The sequence below is a fragment of the Crocuta crocuta genome, unplaced genomic scaffold, assembly GCF_008692635.1.
Source record: "Crocuta crocuta isolate KB4526 unplaced genomic scaffold, BGI_CrCroc_1.0 scaffold217, whole genome shotgun sequence".
Classification (NCBI taxonomy): Eukaryota; Metazoa; Chordata; class Mammalia; order Carnivora; family Hyaenidae; genus Crocuta; species Crocuta crocuta.
Window position 1 is genome coordinate 7,776,509 of NW_027532208.1, and position 22,544 is coordinate 7,799,052.

A 22,544-nucleotide genomic window follows, 5' to 3' on the forward strand; every position below is an offset into this window, starting at 1 on the left:
TCTCTACCCCTCCCCTGCGTGCTTTCTCTCTCTCGAAATAAATAAACATTTTAAAAAAGGTAATTGGAAAAAGCTATTTCAGGTACTGGAAATCTAATACCAAGTTAGCGTAGAAGTGTCTTTTCCCACATTTTCCCAATTAGGAGCACAGGGTAAAAAATGACCTCTAATTATTCTGGCTTATTGTATTCCCATGATAGATACGGATTTTCTAAGAGTTAGATATTATTATTTAATACAATCATGTCTGAATGTTTAGAATATGTATTAATTGACATAAAGAGAATTAGTTTCTTTCTATAAAATTCCAAGGAAACTGTAAATAGCTACTTAACCAAACCTCTTAGCTGCAAATGTTCTCTCTTCCTCAAAAGGTGGTCTCATTAATAAAGGCAGGAAGAGAAAAATGAGAGGAACTATGGAACTTGCTTCTTTTGTTTAAGAGACTGGATTCCCCACAGGCTTTCAGATAGGGTCACATCTGAAGACAGCTGCTGTTAAAGAAGATGATTTAAATGTATTAAATCAGAAATGACACAAGGAAGGGATACATGGTTTGTACACACAACAAAGGGGATCCTTGGAGAGTAGGTCTAGGTAAGTAAAAAACACAGAAGAAGATGACTCACTTTATACAGCAAAAAATCAAACATGGACGCATGAAACATTACCCCCAAAAGGATTTCTGGCAGAAAACATAAATTACTCGTATACATTTATGAATGACTGTGCCAAAATGGTGACAGAGAATTGGAGACAAGATTTTACTTTGAATGATGAATCACAAAGGGCACAGTCTTGCTGTGGCTACTCCCTTGGGGTAGTCTCAGATTTTAGACTGACCCAGTGGATACATTCCTGGGTTTCTAAAACCAGTTTTTATGCCTTTATTTTATTTTATTAAAATTTTTTTCCTGTTTGCTTATTTTTGAGAAAGAGAGAGAGACAGAGTGCAAGTGGGAGAGAAACAGAGAGAGAAAGAGAGAGAGACACACACACACACACACACACACAGAATCCAAAGTTGGCTACAGGCTCTGAGCTGTCAGCACAGAGCCCAACGTGGGGCTCAAACTCACAGTGAGATCATGACCTGAGGCAAAGTTGGGTGCTTAACCGACTGAGCCACCAAGGTGCCCCCAGTTTTTATGCCTTAAAACACACTGGAAAATTTTCTGTCATCTTATCATGACCTTATGATTTCTACATCATGTTTTTTCTCTCTGATTACCTACATCTTCCTGTATACAAACCCAATCTTTGCTTCTTCTGAAGCAACTAGGTATTATACCTAGAGCAATTATTTAGTTATTACCTGTTTAATAACTGAAGCCTATGATACATCTAAAAGCTGACTGAAGTATTCTGAGAGATGGTAAAATGTACATTTCTGAACCTCCTCATATATTCTTCATAAAATGTCCAAAGGAAAAAATTCTGCCTGTTTTCAAAATCAAGGCAAAATACTTGGTAAGGGGGAGGGGGGAAGCCAAATTAAGGAACTGAATTTAATTCTATGGTTGTTGCTTTGAAGGCCTCTGAAAATTTTAAGAGAATAAGTATTCTTTTAACTAAAACAGATAAAATTTGAGCACAAGAAATCAAGGAAATGAGGAATAGCTAAAGATTTATCATCCTTCAAATTCACCAAGAATAGTATTAGTCGGAATATTCCTACTATGGCCCGGAAGCCAATTAAAGTAAAGGATTCCAATGGGGAATTTTCCTGGATGTGAATTACGATGTCTCACATAACTGTGGCAAGAGCAGAGTTGAAGATGATATTCACAGACAACCAGAACCGGGACTTCAGATAATGCCAGACTCTCTCTTGGACCCACTCTGCTTGCTTCACTGGGTGGGCTTCCCTCTACACACTGAGGAATAGGATTGCACTGGCAATTAAGCTACAAGAACAAAACAACTGGTTAAAAGTAGTTCAAACACATAAGATATCCAGAAGTGCGCTCAGTAGCTCAGAAATCAAGGGTCTCAGGCCCTTTCCTTGTCTGTCTTCAACCATCTTCAGAGTATCAGTGACAGCTTCTCTTATAATCTCAAGATGGCTGCAGCAGGGCCATGCAAAATGTTCTTCCACAGCAGTGCTCAAAAAGCAGGAAGGGAAGGATGAGCTCTCTTCAAAGAGTTCTTTTTTTTTTTTTTTCCAAAAATTCAATATCCCCCAGAAAACTCTAGCAGACATCTCCTTAGAGCTTTGCCTAAATAAAAATTGGCCATATGCTTATTCCACCTCTAAGAAAGTCTGGAAAAGTTAGTATCAGGAATGTTTAGTTTAGTTTTTAAGAGAGAGTTTCTACTAACAGGAAAAGATGGAATAGGCAATCAAAAATGTCTAACACTTCTACTAACTGTTCCTATTATATCAAGTTCCTTCTTGCTTGCTACTGTAAGTTCTACACCCTGATACATGCTTTTCCATTTGACTACTTGCTCTGTATTAGTACTGTCTATTCAGGTTTCCAACTGCATGTTCCATTTATACTTTGATTTGCTTTTCAGCTCTCTCTTCAGGTTTAATAACAAGGTCTTTAAGCTGTTTTCTGGCTTGACTCATGTGCCCTCAGGACTCTGCTCCTCCTATCTGCTCAGTGGCTCATAGATGCTTCAAGTATAGATGATCATATCCCATCTCATCCCTACTTTAGATTCCTACTCAGTTTAATGAACGACTCCATTGAGCTTCTGCCTACCAAGGAATAAGTTTAGTAAATAAGTTCAATTTTGGTCACTGAGTTGAGGTCTCTGTGAGCACGTAGGTGGAGAGATTCAAATGGGAGTTGGAAATATGGAGCTTGGAGCTTAGGAAAGAAAACCACTAGGAGATACCAGATTTATGATCATCAGCAAATAGGCTGTAATCAAAGCCACATGAAGGGTGCCTGGGTGGCTAAGTCAGTTAAGTGTCCAACTTTGGCTCACGTCATGATCTCACGGTTGCTGAGTTCGAGCCCTGTATTGGGTTCTGTGCTGACACCTCGGAGCCTGCAGCCTGCTTCTGATTCTGTGTCTCCTTCTCTCTTTGCCCCTTTCTCACTTGTACTATGTCTGTCAGTCTATCTGTCTCTCTCAAAAATAAACATTAAAAAAAAAAAGCCACATGAGTGGATGAGTTTGATTAAGACAACCACAAAACAGAAGTCCTTAATCTGATGGGCTTCAGGGACATCTATGAATTCTCTGGAATTGTAGGTAAAATTCTGTGTATCTAGGTGTCTGTATTTCTAAGATAGGGATCCATACATTTCATCAGATTCTCAATTAGGTTTATAAATCTAAAAAGATAGAGGACACTATTTAGTTAAATGTGCCACAATTTTGGGATTAGAGACTATGATGGGAAAGAGCATGGAATATGTTAGCATTTAATTTCCAATTTACCCTCTGAGTCACGGCAACCATCAAGCACATGATTTTCTATTCAAAATTGGGCAACATGTCCCCAAAACATGCTGACTCAGATACCAGTACTTCTAGACTACCCAGAATTGTATAAAAACCAGTACTTTTAGTTCTGGTGCTTGGGATTCTACATTCCCGGTCAAAAAGTGAATGTCTTCCCACTCCTATCCCATAAATAAAGGGAACAATCTCTCCGGCCGTCTTCTTTCTCTAGAGCCATTCTCACATCACATCTGACAATCAAAGATCACTTTTTAAGCATTACTTTATGAAACTTCATGATCATCAATGCTGGATATAATAGCATCTGAAGTTTTGCAGGCAAAAAAGCTTTGAAAAAACATAGGATTTGGATTACAAGAAGGGCTATGAAACCCAACCCCAGAAAACAAAAATGTCAGCTTGTATGCATTATCACAAAGTGCTCAAAAATGCAATTATAATTCACACTTTACCTTTTTTTTTTCTCAAAATTATTTGTCACTTCAGAAATAGAGATGGGGGGAAGGTTTTTTATCCAGTGTGAATTCAGTGAATTCAGAAACCCTTTTAAAAGCCACAGATGTGTATGAAACAAAGTCTCTAGTCACGTGACTTCAAACCACAGCATTCTTCCCAACCTACCATTCAAGCAGGCCAAGGATAATACAGCCAGTCAACTTGCATGTAGGAAAACTATAGTGTCTACTGCCTGGAAAGCCTCTAAATATCATTTGTACATGTCTCTGGTTTATAAAAAATATTGTGATATTATACAAAAGAGAAAGCTATGAATTACCAGTTATCAAGAGATTATCAAGGACTATAATAATGGATGTTAGACTGATGTGTACTTCATCTTTAGCAGAATGTAGACTTTTTTAAAACTTCAGAGATGGTTCATAAAAGAATATATACATGTAGGTAATAACTGGAAAATGTTCAACTACATTAATCAATGAAACCTATTAAAATCAGCAAAAATCAAAAATAAAATACCTATATTATAGGATAGTCCAAAAGATTAAAAAAAAAAACTATCAACATATATCAAGCAACTTAAACATTTTCAGATACTTGGTCCTGGTTTAATTCTACTTTCACTAGTTTAACCTTAAAAAAAGAAACTAGTGCCTGAGTGGCTCACTCAGTTGAGTGTCTGACCCTTGATTTCTGCTCAGGGCATGATCCCAGGGTTGAGGGATCTAGTCCTGCATCAGGCTCCATGCTGAGCATAGAGCCTGCTTGGGATTCTCTCCTTTCTGCCTCTAACCTTCTCCCTGCCTTGCATTTTCTTTATCTCTCTAAATAAACAAAAACAAAACTAAACTAAAAGATACTAAAATGTATTCTGTACAAAAAAATGTATTGCGCAAAGATGTTCACTATAGTATAATTTGTCAAACAGAAAATTATAAGCAACAAAAGGAAAATGGTAAAATGAATTATAGAACATATACTAGGGAAATATATTTTATTTGTTCGTTCATTTACTGACCTACAACTGTGTTTCAGAAAGAATTTGAGGTAGCTCATCTGGTAATATATTACATAACTATGAAATTTTATGTTTAAAAAGCAACATGCTCATGAATATTAAGCGGAAAGGACTGGATACAAAATTGTGTGTGTGTGTGTGTGTGTGTGTGTGTGCACAAAAGAAAGATTATAAAACAATGCTATCTTACCTTTGTTTAACAATATGCAGGGAAGAAAGAGAAATCCATCGAAATAAGAATGGTATGTGTATGGTCAGTAACAGAGAAGACAGATAGCTCTTCGTAAATAGTCACTACAAACTAAAAAAAGGAAAATCAAAGTATATAATACCTTAGAGAAAAAAATCTGCATGGAAACTAACCTCATGAAATGTAAGTGTGTCTGTCAATTAAAGGTATCAAAAGAAGAACAGAATAGAGACCACAGAAGGTTGTAGAGAGAGAAGGGCACTGACAGAAGCAAGAGAATACCTAAGAAAAGCAGGGGATTTTCATCTTGAAATCAAATAGCCTATCAGTGAACTTACACTAACATAGTTATGTTGTTTAAACTTCAGTTTCACATAGAATGTATGTAGAGACAGAGGGTAGAATTGTGGTTGCCAGGGGCTGGATGGAGGAGGAGTGGGTAATGACCATGTAGTTTCAGTTTGGGAAGATGAACTTCCAGAACTTTTTTCATATGGGTGGAGGTGGCAGTACACAAACAATATGGATATACTTAATACCACTGAACTATACACCTATAAATTGTCAAAATGGTAAATTTAATGTTATGTATATTTTACCACAATAAAAAAAATAATACATTAAGGTCTGAATTGAAATGAGTTACATTTGGAAAGGTATATATTCAGATTAGCTGAGTTTCCAGCTTGTCTGAAATAAATATTTTATAAAGATGTTAGCATAATTTATTAAGAGAAAAGGCTGTAATTATACTTTAATACAACTTTCAATCACAAGGCAGCTTATTATACCTCTTTAATAATTCTTCTGATATAGCTAGCCATGTTGCGTTTTCAAGTATCAAGAAGTCATGCCTCATTTAAACAAAGGTTTGAAAGTAAAGTAAACTATTAGGTTCAAAGGGGGAAAAAATACCTAGAAGCGAGGGCACTAATAATTCTGGTATTTCCAGCATATTAGTGGTAATTGGCTATGAGAATAAATATTTCCAACAATCAGCACCATTCCTAGAAACTGCGCAAAAAAGATTAAAGAATTGTGCCCATAGTTCCCGGGAAGAGACACAGTTATCCGTTAAATGCAGTGCAAGAGTTCTCATGATAAAGCATTCTACAAATAGAATTTTTCAAACTTAAAATAAATTTCTAGTCATAAAAAATAAGCAAATGAGAAAAAAAACTTTCCAGGACCCAAATTCCATATCCAATCTTCTCAACTCACTTTAAAAATCTCACTTACCCTTCTAGTGTTTTCAAGGATTTTGGGATCGGGTTTTCCATAGTTAGGTGGATTGGCATATGGGTCATATCCAAGTTTGGCAAGCATGGGTGCAATCACTGCCATGTCTTGTAAAACATCTGGGGGTATCTTCCCAACCCATTTTGATAGTGCTCCCACATTGACTGGCTTGATGACTTGGTCTGTAGATCTCTCCACTCTGAAAACAATACAGTATGAATAAGTATTTATTTAGAATACCAAAAAAAAAATTAAAAGACCCATGGAAATTCTTTTAGATAACTAAAAATTTTAAGTGTCTGAATTATAAATCTAATAAGAAAGAAGACATTGATTAGGCTTAACACTATTTACCAGACTTTTTTTTTAATGTTCTAAGTTTGACAGCTATTATTGTCAACTTTATATTTCTAGAAACAGGAAAAACGGTCAGCTGAAAACATCTGCACAAATTACAACATCCAGAAAAAAATAAAGCTAAGATTTCTTGGGAAAACAGCCAATCAACTTACTTGAAAGGCATTAAAATTAAACAAATAAATAAATAAGATGGTTTGATGAATGACTAGAGGGACAAACAGATGGATAAACAGATATGTGATAAAGCAAATACAGCAATACATTAATTATATCTAGTAGGTGTAATTCTTCCAATTCTTGGTATGTTTGAAATTTGTCATAAAATATTGGGGAAAAATAGCCAACCATAATCCACTAAGAATGAAAAATATTCATTTGTTCTATTTTTATTTTTTCCTTTTTTTTAAAGTTTATTTTGAGAGAAAGAGAGGAAGAGCAAGCACAGGGGAGGGGCAGAGCAAGAGGGAGAGAGGGAGACTCCCAAGCAGGCTCCTGCAGTTAGCACAGAACCCGACGCAGGAGAATCTCCCGAAATCTCCCGAAATCGTGAGATCATGACCGGAGCTGAAATCAAGAGTCAGACACTCAATTGACTGAGCCATCAGAACCCCTGTTCTATTTTTCTGTTGACTTCCTGAAAACCTCTTTTTCTAAGGAAGGAAAGGAAGTGCTATTTATGATTTTCAATATTTCAGAATAAATGTGTTCTCTTGACCTAGAGATTTACTTTATGCTTGTAGTGGTTATACTTACCATATTTGACTAAATAACTCATAAACTCAGGATAAAATAAATAAACATAAATTAAATAAACATAAAATAACACCTAGATTTAAATTGGATCTGAGCAGATTTTGGCCAAAAGACTGTAAAACAAAAGTGTTTAAGAGAGTTTCATAATACATAAGAAGTCATTCAAATTAGTATTCTAATAAAAGGTAAAACCCCTTTTTAACACGTACATGACCTCTCACTGCAGATAATCATTATCTGATGATGAATCCCTCAAAGGGGCTCTACTCCTAAACAACAGACAAGAGAAAATAAAATGATTACTCCCTGGGATTCTGTGAGACCACTAGCTCCAGGTTCCCTTTCTGCCTCAATGACCACATTTCCTCCTTCTCTTAAAAATGTCTCCAGGACTCCACTTAACCCACTCCTCTTTTTACTCTATATTTTCCCCCTGTATGGCTTGATATTTAATGATCTTTTCTGGATACCCTTGGGTTTTCCAGGACAGGTCCAGTTTATACCTATTGCCCCAGCTTCAATATTAAGGGCACATTCTACTCTCATAAATGTTCAAGTTTGTATGATAAATTATATGGTCACCCTACCCATATACCCTATACATAACCTCAAAATTAAGATGGTCTAAAACTGGACCCATCATCTGCTCAAGATCTGATCCTTTTTACATACATCTTTTATTGATAAATGGTACCACCTTCTATCCATAAGGTAAAGCCAGAGATCTCAGACAGGACAGGGGGAAAGAAAGCAAGATCAACCCCCATTATCTAGTCTTTACCTTTGAGTAAGACACCTCTCCTTCATTCCTACTGCCACTACCTCAGTTCCTATCACCATCACATCTCACCCAGATGATTACAAAACCTCCTGATTTACCTGCATTTAAATTTTATTTTAATGTTTTTTTATTTCTGAGAGAGCGTGAGCAGAGGAGGGTCAGAGAGAGAGAGAGAGAGAGAGAGACAGAATCCGAAGCAGGCTCCAGGCTCTGAGCTAGCTGTCAGCAGAGAGCTTGATGTGGGGTTCAAACCCACAAACCGTGAGATCATGACTTGAGCCAAAGTCAGACGTTTAACTGACTGAGCCACCCAAGCGCCCCAACCTGCATTTAAATAGTTGGCTTCTTTGCCCAACTATCTATCATCCCACTGAAATATAAGAGGGTCTATGTCTTGTTAATCTCACTATCACCAGCACCTAGCACATTAACATGTAATAGATGCTCAATTAATGTTTATTAAGTGAATGACTAAAAACTTTTCATAGGTAGGAAAAAAGCCCTATAAACTTAGTTTAGACAGACATGCTCAAGAAAAGTCAAGGATCATTTTTTTTAAATTTTTTTTAATGTTTTATTTATTTCTAGGAGAGAGAGAGAGACAGTGTGAGCAGGGGAGGGTCAGAGAGAGAGGGAGTCACAGACTGAAACAGGCTCCAGGCTCTGAGCTGGCTGTCAGCACAGAGCCCGACGCGGGGCTCGAACCCATGAACCGCGAGATCATGACCCAAGCGAAAGTCGGACGCTTAACCGACTAAGCCACCCAGGCGCCCCTCAGGATCATTTTTATAAGGAGATCAACTGACACAAGATGAACTAACCAGAAAACATACAAGTGCTAAACTGCATGATATTTTCTGTGGGAGCATTAGGAATGTTAGAGAATCGAAATCATGTCTACAGAAACAAACATCTCCAGAAAAATAAGGCTGACAGTAAACAAAAAAACAACATTTTCTATTCACTCTCTGTTAGGCTTTACATGTGATATCAAATTATAGATCCCTAAAACAACCTTAAGAGAAAAGTATCAGTCCCCATTTTTCAAATGTGTAAACTGAAATCCAGATAAAGTAAGTGATTTATCCGGAGTCATACAGCCTGGAAAAAGTGGAGTTAAAATTTGAAGCTCTTATTCCAAAGCTCCAATTTTTCCCAGTATCTCTTATTGATCTTCTTAATTTTTATATTCTATGCTTCCCTGAAAACTTTACTCTTTTGTTCTTTACTGCATAGTATGAGCACTAGTTTGCCCCAATGGTAAAAAATATACCAATATACTATCTATATTAGGTATGTATAATGCTTTGCTAGTAATGTTTAACAACCTGATCTCCAGGGAGGGGAAAAATCATGATTTGTTGTGTTTACTGATGTCCATTGTATAAATACCATAACTACCATAGCTGATTTCAAACTATCACCATGCCTCACCCACTGGAGAGTTGAGAAGAGATATGCAAATTGGGCTCTTGATAGCCAGGGCAAGTCAGCGTTAGCAGACCACTGAATATCTACAGTGCCATAATCTCCTATCTCAAATTCTGAGATCTAAAAAGCTCTGAAAACAAAACATTTTCTTGCCTTCATTTGGCAGCAAAACATGACCTGAAATGATAGGAATTTCTTTATAGTCATTATTCTAGTTGGCATAAACAACCACACTCTTTGATGAAGAAATATTAAGGTGTGTGATTACACAGTGCTGACACAGAACAAGCAGAGGGTATTATATAATATGTGTTATACACATTATATGACCTTTCTGAGATCTAAATATTTCTGAGTTCTGAAACATGTGTGTTAAGCCCTGGAATCACACATAGGGTTTTGTATGTCATGATTGGGAAGTTGGCTTTATCTTGAAGATGATGGGAAATGATAGAAGAGTTTTAATCACAGGACTGACATGATTAGGTTATCACTATAAGCATTCAATGCTGATAATTATGGGTAAGGTAGACTGAGGTCAGAATTAAGGTCAGAAAAACTAGTAAAGATGTTCAACTATATGTTGGAAAACTTGAGAAATTAGTATTTCAACAAAAGAAAGCGATAGAAGTAGAAGAAAAACTTGACAGATTAAAAAACACATTGATAAGACTTAGTGGCCAGTTATATAAGGGGAAGGGCGATGGAGTCTAGATGAATTCAGATTAGATGTGAAGGACAGAGTACATAGTGTTATCACTCATTATAGTAGGTAGTATGGAAGGATAGCATTATGATGTTGTTGCTTTGTTTTGTTTCAGGAGTATGGAACCCAGAAAAAGAGGTAAATAGATAGTAATCAGAAAGTTACAAAGCCTAAAGAAAAACTCGAGTTGACTAAGAGACTAGACTGTAGTATATGCCTCAATAAACAATAGTTATTATTGTTTTTCATCCAGACTATAGCACTGTTCATAAGAAACATGAAAACCATTATTTATCACTATGATCAAATTAATAATTTAAAGTCCAACCATCTCTTGTCTGAAAGCGATAGAGAACTCTAAAATGTAAGAATCTGTAAAGGTTTTTGTTATGCAGCCACTGAGTCAAAAGATCCACTAGCAGCAAATGCAGTTATCATGGACTGCTAAAGGGAAGAACTTGGGAAGGCCTACTGCCTATCAATCAGGTGTTTTCTCTTTAAGACAGTAGCAAGGACATTTTTTATTTATGATGATAAAATTCAAATTAAACACTTTCCAAATACCCACTATGTGTCAGCTCAAGTGTTGGATACTAGGATGCAAAAAACGACTGACTAGGACACGGCCCTCCTCTCAAGAAGCTCCGAGTCCAATAATTATGAGACAGAAATACATATGATTAATATGCAGCATAATAAATGTAATGACAAAAGCTAAAAACTATGTAAGTGACTCCAGATAACACAACTAAACCATTCTTCTCCTAGGGTGGGACATGAATCAGGGCAAGTTGCCAAGCTACTAAGGCAAGGGTTAGTAATCTATGGGTCACAGGCCAAATTCAATCCCACTGCCTGTTTTTGGCTAGCCTTCAAACTAAGAATGGTTTTTACATATTTAAATGGTTTTTTAAAACTCAAAAGAATATTTCTTAACATGAAAATCATATGAAATTCCAATGTCATAGTTTTATTGGAATACAGCCATGTTCATTTGTTTACACATTATCTATGGTGGCTCTTCAATGGCAGAGTTGAGTAGTTGAGTTAAAGACCATCTTGTTCCCCAAACCTAACATATTAGTATTTAGCTCTTCATAGAAAAAAACAACTGTCAACTGTAATCTGAGACTGCATCTTAAGGGCACTTAGGGTTTGTGTGGGGGAGTCTCAGGTGCTGTCCTTTGTCAGAGAAGGACTCCATCAACTTTTACACACATGAGAGACCTGATGCACTTAGAAAAGGGAGAACCAAGAATGTATTGAAGCTGCTTGGGTGGGGAAGGTGAAAGGGAGAAAGGAAATAAAAAAGTGTTTACTTTGCACTTAACAGGTTCAAAAGGGTATTTGCTGAGCTACAGGATAAAAAAAAAAAAAGAATAGAATGAAATAGAAAATAAAATAAAAAATGAAAGGGTGGGTATGGTCCCAATCCTCCAGGAGGTCACTGCCTGGTGAGCCACACAAACTTTCTACAATTAAACGTTTAGAGTTGCTTCTTAGTTCCAAATCAGCTCTCAGGCTCGCCTTTTCTCTCTTCCCAGGGGCTCTAGTTGTTTTGTTTGCCTTATTCTGTGAGGCAGCAAGGTGCAGTGGGAGAATGCAGACCTGGAAGTTGGGCCTGTGTGATCTAGCTTCGTGATCCAAGAAAACTGATCCTCAGAGACTGAGGATAATGACCACTAATACCCAGTTTTAAAAAACATTCTTCAAAAGTAGAGATTGGCAAACTGGTCCAAATCTGCTCTGCTGCCTATTTTGTAAATAAAGTTCTCCTGGAACATAGCCACATCCACTTGTTTCTGACAGTGTACGGCTGCTTTGCTCTGAGTCAGAGCTGAACATTACAACAGAACCTGTATGGCCTGTCAGGCCAAAAATACCTGGTCCTTTACAGAAAAAGTTTGTTGATCTCTGTTCAAAAGGATACAGTTTAATTAGACAGAAATGAGCTTCATTCAGAAAGTCTGATTTCCTTATCTAGAAAACAACTTGCAGGCTGCATGCAGTGCACCAAATCCCCCTCACTCCTTCAGTCTTTCTAGAAATTAACCAACACTTAGGCCTGATTGTCCTAGGGTATAAATTAGTTACCATTCCCATATCCACTATTCTCACTGGGACCTTAAAACACAGTGCCTGCTAGACTGGAATTTCTCAACATCCACAGCCTGGGCACAGTGCTGCAAGACCAGGTATCTATGAATCAGCAGGTTCTGCCCCAGTCCTAAGCATCCAGACTCCCTTCCCTCCGCAGTGTTCATAGTGGAAGGCACCTGCCCTCAGGGACATTGCCAAAATCTTGGAATGACTGAGGTGAATTATAATCTTCCAAGATACTCATTTTAAAAGCATGGATCTTGCCTGAGCCAGGCAGGCTGCCAAACCACAGGTCTGGACTATGATATGCAGCAATTACTACAGGAAACCAAATTCTCTGGACTAAAGGAAGCATCAGGGCTGGAATGAACAGGGAAGAAGGAATGGGTAAGAGTACATAATCCATATGGTTAGACTTATTAGGCTGAAACAAAAGATGAAATAACATTAAAAGTTATACTTTCAAAGACTATTTCACTCTTAGCAAATGCTTAGGTTATATCTGGTGAAAGTGGATTTAGGGGCACCTGCTCGACTCGGTCAGTTAACAGATGACTCTTGATCTCAGCTCTGGTCATGATCTCATGGTTTGTAGGACTGAACTCCATGTTGGGCTCTTTGCTGACAGTGCAGAGCCTGCTTAGATTCTCTCTCTCCCTCTCTCCCCTTCCCCTGTTCTCCCTCTCAAAATAAATAAACCTTAAAAAAACTGTGTACACAACAAATTAAATTTTGTAAGGTGTTAGATATTCTCATAGAATCATACCAAAATGCTCGCAATGACAGTGATATGATTGTGATTTTTATATTCTTACCTAACTTTTCTTTTATTTTCCAATTTTCCATAATAATCAATGTCTTTCTGTTTTAGTCCATGGAATAGTGGGATTGCAAAGATCCATGCAGAAGTCTAATAACTATCTCAAACTCAACACAGTTCAAACTTAACTCCCCATTTTATCCCCAAATACTATACCCATGGCCTTCCCAATTGTATCTGAAAACCACTCCATTCTTCTGGCTGTGCAGGATAAAATAAAACCGGAACTGTCTTTTGACTAACCTCTTTCTCTCAAACTCCCCACATCTAATCCATCTGAAAATTTTATCAATTTATACCTCAAAAATATATCCATATATGGTCATTTCTCATTAACTCCACAGCTACTCCCCTGGTCCAAGCCAGCATTCATTATCTCTTGCCTGGATTTCTACAATAATCTAATAGTTTCCCTGCTTCTTCCTTTATATCCCTGTGGTCTATCTCCAGTACATATACCAGAGAGTTAGATTGTATCACTCCTCTGCTCAAAATCCTGCAACCCCTCTGCAGGTATTCCAAGTCTAAGACCTGAAAATGATAGGGAATCTGAGAAACCACAAGAATAGGTTTTTTAAACTTGGCAAACCATCCACGAAAACAAAGAAACCAGATAGCAAAGCCAAAAAACCATGAAAAACATTTAAAATAAAATTAGGTAAGTTGTCCTACAGACCCCAAAATACAAGTGGTTGTAAACAATGACATAACTGTGGTACCTACATGAAATAAGTGGGAGGAAGGAGAAGGCAACAACAGGGCATCAGAAAGACATTTACATGGTTGACCCTTGAACACCATGGTATGTAGGGTTGCTGACTCCTACACACTTGAAAATCCTTGTATAATTCTTTTCTTTTGTTGAGTAATTTCTATGCTCAATGTGGGACTTGAACTTATGATCGCAGAGATGAAGAGTCACATGCTCTACCAACTAACTGAGCCAGCCAGGCATCCCCTTGTATAACTCTGGACTTCCCCAAACCTTAACTACTAATAGTCTGTTGCCAGGAAGAGTTACTGATAACATAAAAAGTCAATTAACACATATTTTGTACATTATATGTATCTGATACTTTAAAGTGATACACTCAAGTAAGCTAAAGAAAACAATGCTATTTTAAAAATCACAAGGAAGAAAAATGCACTATTTATGATACTGCAAATTTAGTCATCTATGAATTGTCTGTCAATATCAATATCATTGTACACGGTACAAAACACTGTAGATATTATACATATTTTTAACACTAACCATCAAAAAATGAAAATATGCATGTCTCTAAGTTTGTGTGCATAATTTTTGATAAAACTTTTTATAATAGATTTGTATATATTTTATGATAGTAAATTATAAAAGACTAGTATCTTTATATATCTTATGCACATGACATACCTTTTCTTTTTTTTTTCAATATCTCTAGGCCACATGGTTTGTCTGAAAATTCTTTCAATTTGTCAGAAATCTCCAAAAATTTTTCCAATATATTTATTGAAGAAGTCCATAAATGTGGACCTGCACATTTCAAACCCACGTTACTCAAAGATCGACTGTACTTTGAAAATTACACCAGATCTATCTGAGAACATAGTTGAAACTGGGAGGGAGGTCACCTAGACCTAAAGATGAGAATAAAGGTAAGTTCTGAAAGGAGTCAGAGAAGGCTGGGAAACATGAACTCTTGAAACCAACCAGCCAAGGCTCCTTTCCGGGACAAGGTACTGCACTAAACAGAAAGTTCTAAGAGTAGAGTCAGAATAGGATCAGAGACAAAGGAATGAGAAGATTGAGAATATGATTGAGACTAGGGCAGGGAGCCAGGAAATATCAAAAAGTACACCACCATATTATTTAAAACCTTCCAAAGAAAACAGAAAAAGGAGATCTGTGAAATTTATAAAGATATCTTGAACTATTCCTCCTTCAAAAAGTTCAAGAAAGCTATTTTCATATGCAAATGGACAAAAAAAGTTAAGATCAAATCTCATACAAAGTTATTATAAGAAAAAAAAGAATGAGAATAACATAACCTATAGATATGAAAAACAGTCAAATAACCAGCCCACAAAGCATACTAGAATTATAACTTACTGTTTTATTTTTTAATGTTTTATTTTTGAGAGAGAGCGCGTGCACGTGTGCACGTACAAGTGGGGAGGGACAGAGAGAAGGGGAGAGAGGATCCAAAGTGGGCTCTGCACTGACAGCAGTAAGCCTGATGTGGGGCTCAGAATCACAAACCGTGAGATCATGACCCAAGTGGAAGTCGGATGCTCAACGACTGAGCCACCCAGGTGCCCCTATAACTTGCTATTTTAAAACAAGCTAAAAGACATTAAGACAATGACACAAAACATGGGAGAACAACATAAGTCATAATTACAATGATTCAGAAATGAACTGCTAGAACTCAGGAAAAAATCAGAAATGAAAAAATTCATTTCATAAATGAAGACTAAGCTTGAAGAAAGGCAAGAGTTAACAAATAGAACAGATACCCTTAAAAGAAGTTAAAAGTGAAATAGAATAATGTCTTAAAAGATTTAAATGCTTTCCATTTTAAAATAATTTTATATCCTGGGGGTACCTGGCTGGATCAGTTCACTGGGTATCCAACTTCAGCTCAGGTCATGATCTTGCGGTTCATGAGTTTGGGCCCTGCGTTGGGCTCTGTACTGACAGCTCAGAGCCTGGAGCCTGCTTCAGATTCTTTGTCTCCCTCTCTCTCTGCTCCTCCCCTGTTCATGCTCTGTCTCTCTCTCTCTCAAAAATAAATATTAAAAATTTATAAATAAAGAAGTAAATAAGTAAGTAAGTAAGTAAATAAATAAATAATTTTATATCCTGGGACCTTACTGAATTTATTTATCAGTTCTGGTAGTTTTTTGGTGGAGACTTTCAGGTTTCCTATATATAATGTCATCTGCAAATAGGGAAATACTAACTTATTTTTAACCAATTTGGATGCTTTTTATTTCTTTTTGTTGTCTGACTGCTGAGGCTAGGACTTCCAGTACTATGTTAAATAACAGTGGTGACAGTGGACATTCCTATTTTGTTCCTGACTGCAGAGGGAAAGCGCTCAGTTTTTCCCCATTGAGTACGATGTTAGCTATGGGTTTTTCATATATGGCCTTTATTATGTTGCGGTATGTTCCCTCTAAAACTTACTTTGTTGAGTTTTTTTTTTTTTAATCATGAATGTATGTTGTACTTTGTCAGATGCTTTTCCTGTGTCTTATGAAAGAATACGGTTCTTATCATTTATTAAGTGGTGTATCACACTGATTGATTTGTGATTTTTGGGCCATGCCTGCAGTCCAGGAGTAAATCCCACTTGATCTTGGTAAATGATTTTTTTAATGTATTGTTGGATTCAGCTTGCTATTGAGATTTTCTGCAATTATGAATTATGTTCATCAAGGATATGGCCTAAGTTCTCTTTTTAAGTGGTATCTGTATCTGGTTTTGGTATCAGAATATTGCTGGCCTCAGAGAATGAATTTAGAAGTTATCCTTCCTTTTCTATTTTTTGGAATAGTTTGAGAAGAATAGGTATGAACTCTTCTTTAAATGTTTGGTAGAGGGGTACCTGGCTGGCTCAGTCGGGAAAGCATGTGACTCTTGATCTCGGAGTTGTGAGTTCCAGTCCCACACTGGGTGAAGAGATTATTAAAACTAATAAATAAACTTTAAAAATTAAAAAATAATAAGCATTTAGTAGAATTTGCCCATGAAGCCATCTGGTCCTGAATTTTTGTTTGTTAGGAGTTTAATTTCTTTATCTATCTATTCAAGTTTTCTATTTTTTTCTATCTCAGTTTCGGTAGTTTATATATTTCTAGGACTTTATCCATTTCTTCCAGGTTGTCCAATTTGTGGATATATAGTTTTCATAATACTGTTTTATGATTTTTTATTTAAAAAGCTTTTTTAACATTTTCACTGATTTTTGAGAGAGCCAGAACACTAGTGGGGGAGGGGCAGAGAGAGAGGGAGACACACAGAGTTGACAGCACAGAGCCGATACAGGACTCAAACCCACAAACCCTGAGATCATGACCTATGCTGAAGTAGGATGCTTAACTTACTGAGCTACCCAGGCACTCCATGATTGTTTTTATTTCTATTATTTTTTAGTTACTATGTCATTTATTTCTGCTCTAATCTTTACTATTTCCTACCTTCTGCTGGTTTTAAGTTTTGTTTGTTGTTCTTTTTCAACTCCTTTAGGTGCAAGGTTAGGTTGTTTATTTGAGATTTTTCTTGCTTGTTAAGGTAGGCTTGTATTATAAATTTCCCTCATAGAGCCCCTTGCTGCATACCAGAGTCTTTGGACAACTATGTTTTCATCTTCATTTGTTTCCATGCACTTTTTAATTTCTTTGATTTCCTAGTTGATCCATTCATTGTTTAGTAGCATGTTATTTAACTTCCACATTATTTGTGTTCTTTCCAGATTTTTTCTCATGGCTAACTTCTAGTTTCATAGTATTGTGGTCAGAAATTATGCATAGGTATGATTTTTATCTTAATGTGTTGAGGTTTTATGAGCTAATATGTGATCTATTCTGGAGAATGTTACATGTGCACTTGAAAATAATGTGTATTCTGCTGTTTTAGGATAAAATGTTCTGAACATATATGTTAGATCCATCTGTTCCCATGTGTCATTCAGAGCCACCGCTTCATTGTTTTGTATTAGATGAACTGTTTTGATGTAAATGCTGTGTTACTATTGTTGTGTTATTATCAATTAGTTTAAGTTTGCTGTTAACTATTTTATGTACTTGGATGCTCCTATGTTCAGTGCATAAATATTTATAATTGCTATATTGTCTCGCTGGATTGTCCTCTTTATTATTATATAGTGTCCATTGTTGTCTCTTGTTACAATCTTTGTTTTCAAGTCTATTTTGTCTGACATAGTGTTGCTACTCTGGCTTTCTTTTGGCATCCATTTGCATGCTAGGTTTTCTCCATCTACTCACTTTCAATCTGCAGGTGTCTTAGTATAAAATTGGTCTCTTAATGACAGCATATAGATGGGTCTTGTTTTTTTTTTTTTATCCATTCTGTCACACTGTGTCTTTTGATTGAAGTGTTTAGTTCATTTATAGTCAAAGCAATTTTTGATATATATGTATTTATTGCCACTTTATTACTTGTTTCGTGATTGTTTCTGGAGATTGTCTCTGATCCTATCACGTCTTTCATTCTTTCATGTTTGCCAATTTTCTTTAGTGATATATTTGGATCTCTTTATTCTTTGCATATTATTGGTTTTTGATATATGGTTACCATTTGGTTTATATATAGCCTCTTCTGTATATAGCAGTCTATTATTAAGTTGATGGTTATTTAAGTTTAAACTTACTCTTTTCTCCTCCCACCCCATATTTGAGGTATATGTTATTATAGTTTATATCCTTTTTTGTGAATTCCTTGACTTATTTTCTACAGAAATATTCATTTTTACTGCTTTTATGTTTCCTATCTCTGTACTGCCACTTTTAGTCTCTCCTTTCCACTCCAAGAGCCCCTTTTAATATTTCTTGCAAAGCTGGTTTAGTGGTCATGAACTCCTTCAGCTTTTGTTTGTGAAACTCTTTATCTCCCCTTCTATTCTGTATGATAGCTTTGCTGGATAGAGTATTCTTGGTTGCTGATTTTTTTACCATTTCACACTTTGAATATATCATGCCACTCCCTCTGGCTTACAAAGTTTCTACTGAAAATTCTCCTGTTAGCCTTACGGGTTTTCCCTTGTAAGTTAATGACTTCTTTTGTCTTGCTGCTGCTTTTAAGATTTTTCTTAGCACTATACTTTGTGAATTTAATTACAATATGTTTTGGGGTGGGTCTTTTGCTAACAGAATTTTCCCTGAGCCCAGGGCCAAGGATAGCAAGCTTGGAGTGGGCAAGCATTCAGGAAAACTCCTGGGCATGGTATACTGTTAGTAGGTTAAGTAGAAGTGTCTCTTACTAGTGGCTCTATGTTTATCATGGGGGACAAAGGAGGAAAATGGTTGCCTGCCAGCTCCCTCATTTTCAGCAAAGTCTCCCAACATACTCTGAAATCAGTATGAACAGACTTGTCTCCTGTCTGCCCCCTACACTGTGTAAACTGCCATTTTTATGTTCCCTCTCCATGCAGGCTGCTGTCTCTTTAAGGGCAGCAACTGAGCTATTGCTCACCCTCTTGGCTCATCCTGTGCTGATTCAGCAGACTTTTAAAACTCCAGGCTCCAAGTACCACTGGTTTTATAAACACATGAAATTCAGCCCCTCTGGTTTTGAAAGCCAAACATTTAGGGATTTGTCTTTCCATGTGAGCTCCCTGGTGCAAGGGCCCATTTCTCTACCCTCTCCATGCACATAGCTCTCACCCTCTTGTGAGCAGCCTCCTTTTGCTTTTCTGACCTTCCTAGCCTTTCTTTCAGCTGCAGCTTCTTCTCTACATTTAGTTGTGGAGTTTGTTTTGTCTTCAGATCACTCTCCAGTTTGTTAACTTGGATGTGGAGGGTATCTAGTTGAAAATGTGGGACAGAGTGAGCTCAGGGTCCTCTAACTCCACCATCTTCCCAAACTCCTCCAAAGAAAGTATTTACATTTTTTTCCCAGGTATATACTGACAGAGTACATGACCTACCCAAGAATAAATATTTGCTTTAAAATGACAAACATCAAGATGTAATCCAGTGGGACTTCAAAGGAAAAAATCCACCAAGTACCTAGGCAAAATAAACACATGGCTTAAGCAGAAAAATAAAGTAATAAAGAATAAGGATCAAAATTAGATTATCACACTTTACAACATCAAAACTTTTTGCCAGCGATCTATTAAAATGCACATGGAAGAAAATTAAGCCAAGAACTTTAGATCTAGAAAAACTGACATTTCATGTACAACTGACATAGAACAGCTGTTACCAAAGTTAAGGACTCGGGGAATATTGTTTCTATGGGCACTTTCTGAAAAATCTGCTATAGTGCAAGTCAACAAACTTTTTCTGTAAAAGACCAGATAGCAAATATCTGAGGCTATCAAGGCATAGTCTCTGTTACACATCCTCTTTTTTAATTTTTACAATCCTCTAAAATTTTGTAAAAACCATTCCATGCTCACACACCACACAAAAACAGGTGGCAAGCCATAGTTTCCAACCCCTGTACTAGGATATGAGTTTCAGAAAACCAAAATAGTTAGGGGGCACTGACAAAGGACTGGGATACCCTGACTAGACAGAAGTAGTAAAACAACATTTTCAGCTAAAAGAAACTAGGGCATATTAAAAAAAATGACTCATTCTTGATCTAAGCTGAGCTGTAATATCTTCTCATACCAGATAGCAAGGAAATTATGAGACACTCCCATGGTCATGGCAAAAGTCCACAGAAGCCAATCTGAAGAAGCTTCTAGTGAGCCAGAGATGGGACAATTTGGACAAAAATAATAACTGTAATAGATTGAAATCTTAAGCTAGTCTCTTGGAAAGATATGAAAAGGAATCAACCCATTATCTTGAAAACTACCAAATAAACATTAAGAATAAAGTATTTATCATGCCTTTTTCCTATGTGGACCATAAACCTGGGTAACCAAATAGTAGATGCAGGGATGTGTCTCCTTATATAAAATTTTTTCAAATAATATGTAGAAAAGAAATCAGAATTAGAATATCCAAATTTTGCAAGGTCAAACAAACTGATGAATCTAGGCACCGAGGATTAATGACTACTAAAATCAAAAAAATTAAGACAACTATGCATAAAGCCTTGCCAACTCAAATCTTGAGTATGATTAAGCCTCTGGATTCAGCTGCCAATTTGTATGAAATATAGAATTAAGAATATGTTAGATAATCAGCAGTCCAACTGCAAAAATTTTGCAATCAGCAATATTCACATTGTACATAAAAAATGACCTATGCTCTTCAAAAAATAGTATATGGTAATGATAGAAATTGAGCATTCAGAAATATATAGATTAAGAGAAATTTAAATACATGCCAGATTACTTTTAATGGGGAAGACTATAGTATACAGGGATACATATTTGGATAATAAAACTATAAAGAAATATCAGTAAATGACTTCTGAAAGTATTAGAATAGTGCATAGTTCGGGGGGAAAGCGTGAGATTTAATTTGAGATTAGGATATACGGAAAGGTTTCTGGATTGACTGGCATAATTCAATTTCTTGACATGGATGGTAGTTATAAGGGTGTTTGCCTTATTAAAATTCATTAAACTAATTTTTATTTTATTTATTTAATTAATTTAGAGTGAACATGTGAGAGCAGGAAAGAGGAGAGAGATCATCTCAAGCAGGCTCCATACCCAGCTCAGAGCCCAATGTGGGGGCTTGATTTCACAACCATGTAATCATAACCTGAGTGGAAATCAAGAGTTAGACGCTTAACTGACTGAGCCACCCAGGTGCCCCAAAACTAATCTTTTAAAATGTTTATTTTGAGAGGCAGAGCACGAGCAGGGGAGGGGCAGAGAGAGAGGGAGACAGAATTCGAAGCAGGCTCCAGGCTCTGAGCTGTCAACACAGAGCCCAAAGCAGGCTCTGTGAGATCACATAAACCCACGAGTTGTGAGATCATGACCTGAGCCGAAGTCAGATGCTTAACCAACTGAGCCACCCAGGCATCCCCCTAAAACTAGTTTTTTAAATAGTCATTACGGTGGTCTTAACCTAATCTGACTTCCACACTTTCCTACATCCAGTCTGTTTCAGCCCCACTGACCTTTTTGCAATTGCTTACCTAGGCTAGTTACACTCTTCACTGATGTCTTTATAGTGGCTGTTTCCTCTGCCTGGGACACTCTTACCCCAGATATTCATTTGGCTAACTCCACCTCCAAGATATCCTTAAATCTCACCTTCATGAGGAATACTCTGATCACTCAATGTACTATTATAACCTGCCCCTCAAAACCCGTTGGTCCATGGGACACTGCTGGTGACCCTTGATCTTAGGGTTCCAAGTCTGAGCACCCACAATGGGGGTAGAGATTACCTAAAAACTACTTTTAATTAAAAAATCCCCTCATTATTGATCACCTTTATCTCCTCTGATTTTTCGTTTTCCATAGCTATCATACTCTCCTAGGATACTATATGATTTCCCTATTTAGTACAGTTTTGGGGTTTTTTTCCTCTTTCCACTAGATTGCAGGCTCCATGAGGGCAGCATTTTTTTTTTTTTTTTTTTTTTTTTTTTTTTTTTTTTTTTTTTTTTTTTTTTCTCTC

The 22,544-nt window shown here is 36.7% G+C and overlaps 1 protein-coding gene across 2 annotated transcripts in view; it reads right to left on the bottom strand.

Moving 5' to 3' along the window:
• The window catches only part of TPST1 (tyrosylprotein sulfotransferase 1), a 151,086-nt gene that overhangs the window by 41,457 nt on the left and 87,085 nt on the right, over positions 1-22,544 (bottom strand). For both annotated transcript variants that reach the window (XM_077777931.1, XM_077777932.1), the window contains exon 3: positions 6,327-6,525. In XM_077777931.1, coding sequence (XP_077634057.1) covers positions 6,327-6,525 — 199 coding nt within the window. The remainder of the gene's footprint in view (positions 1-6,326; positions 6,526-22,544) is intronic.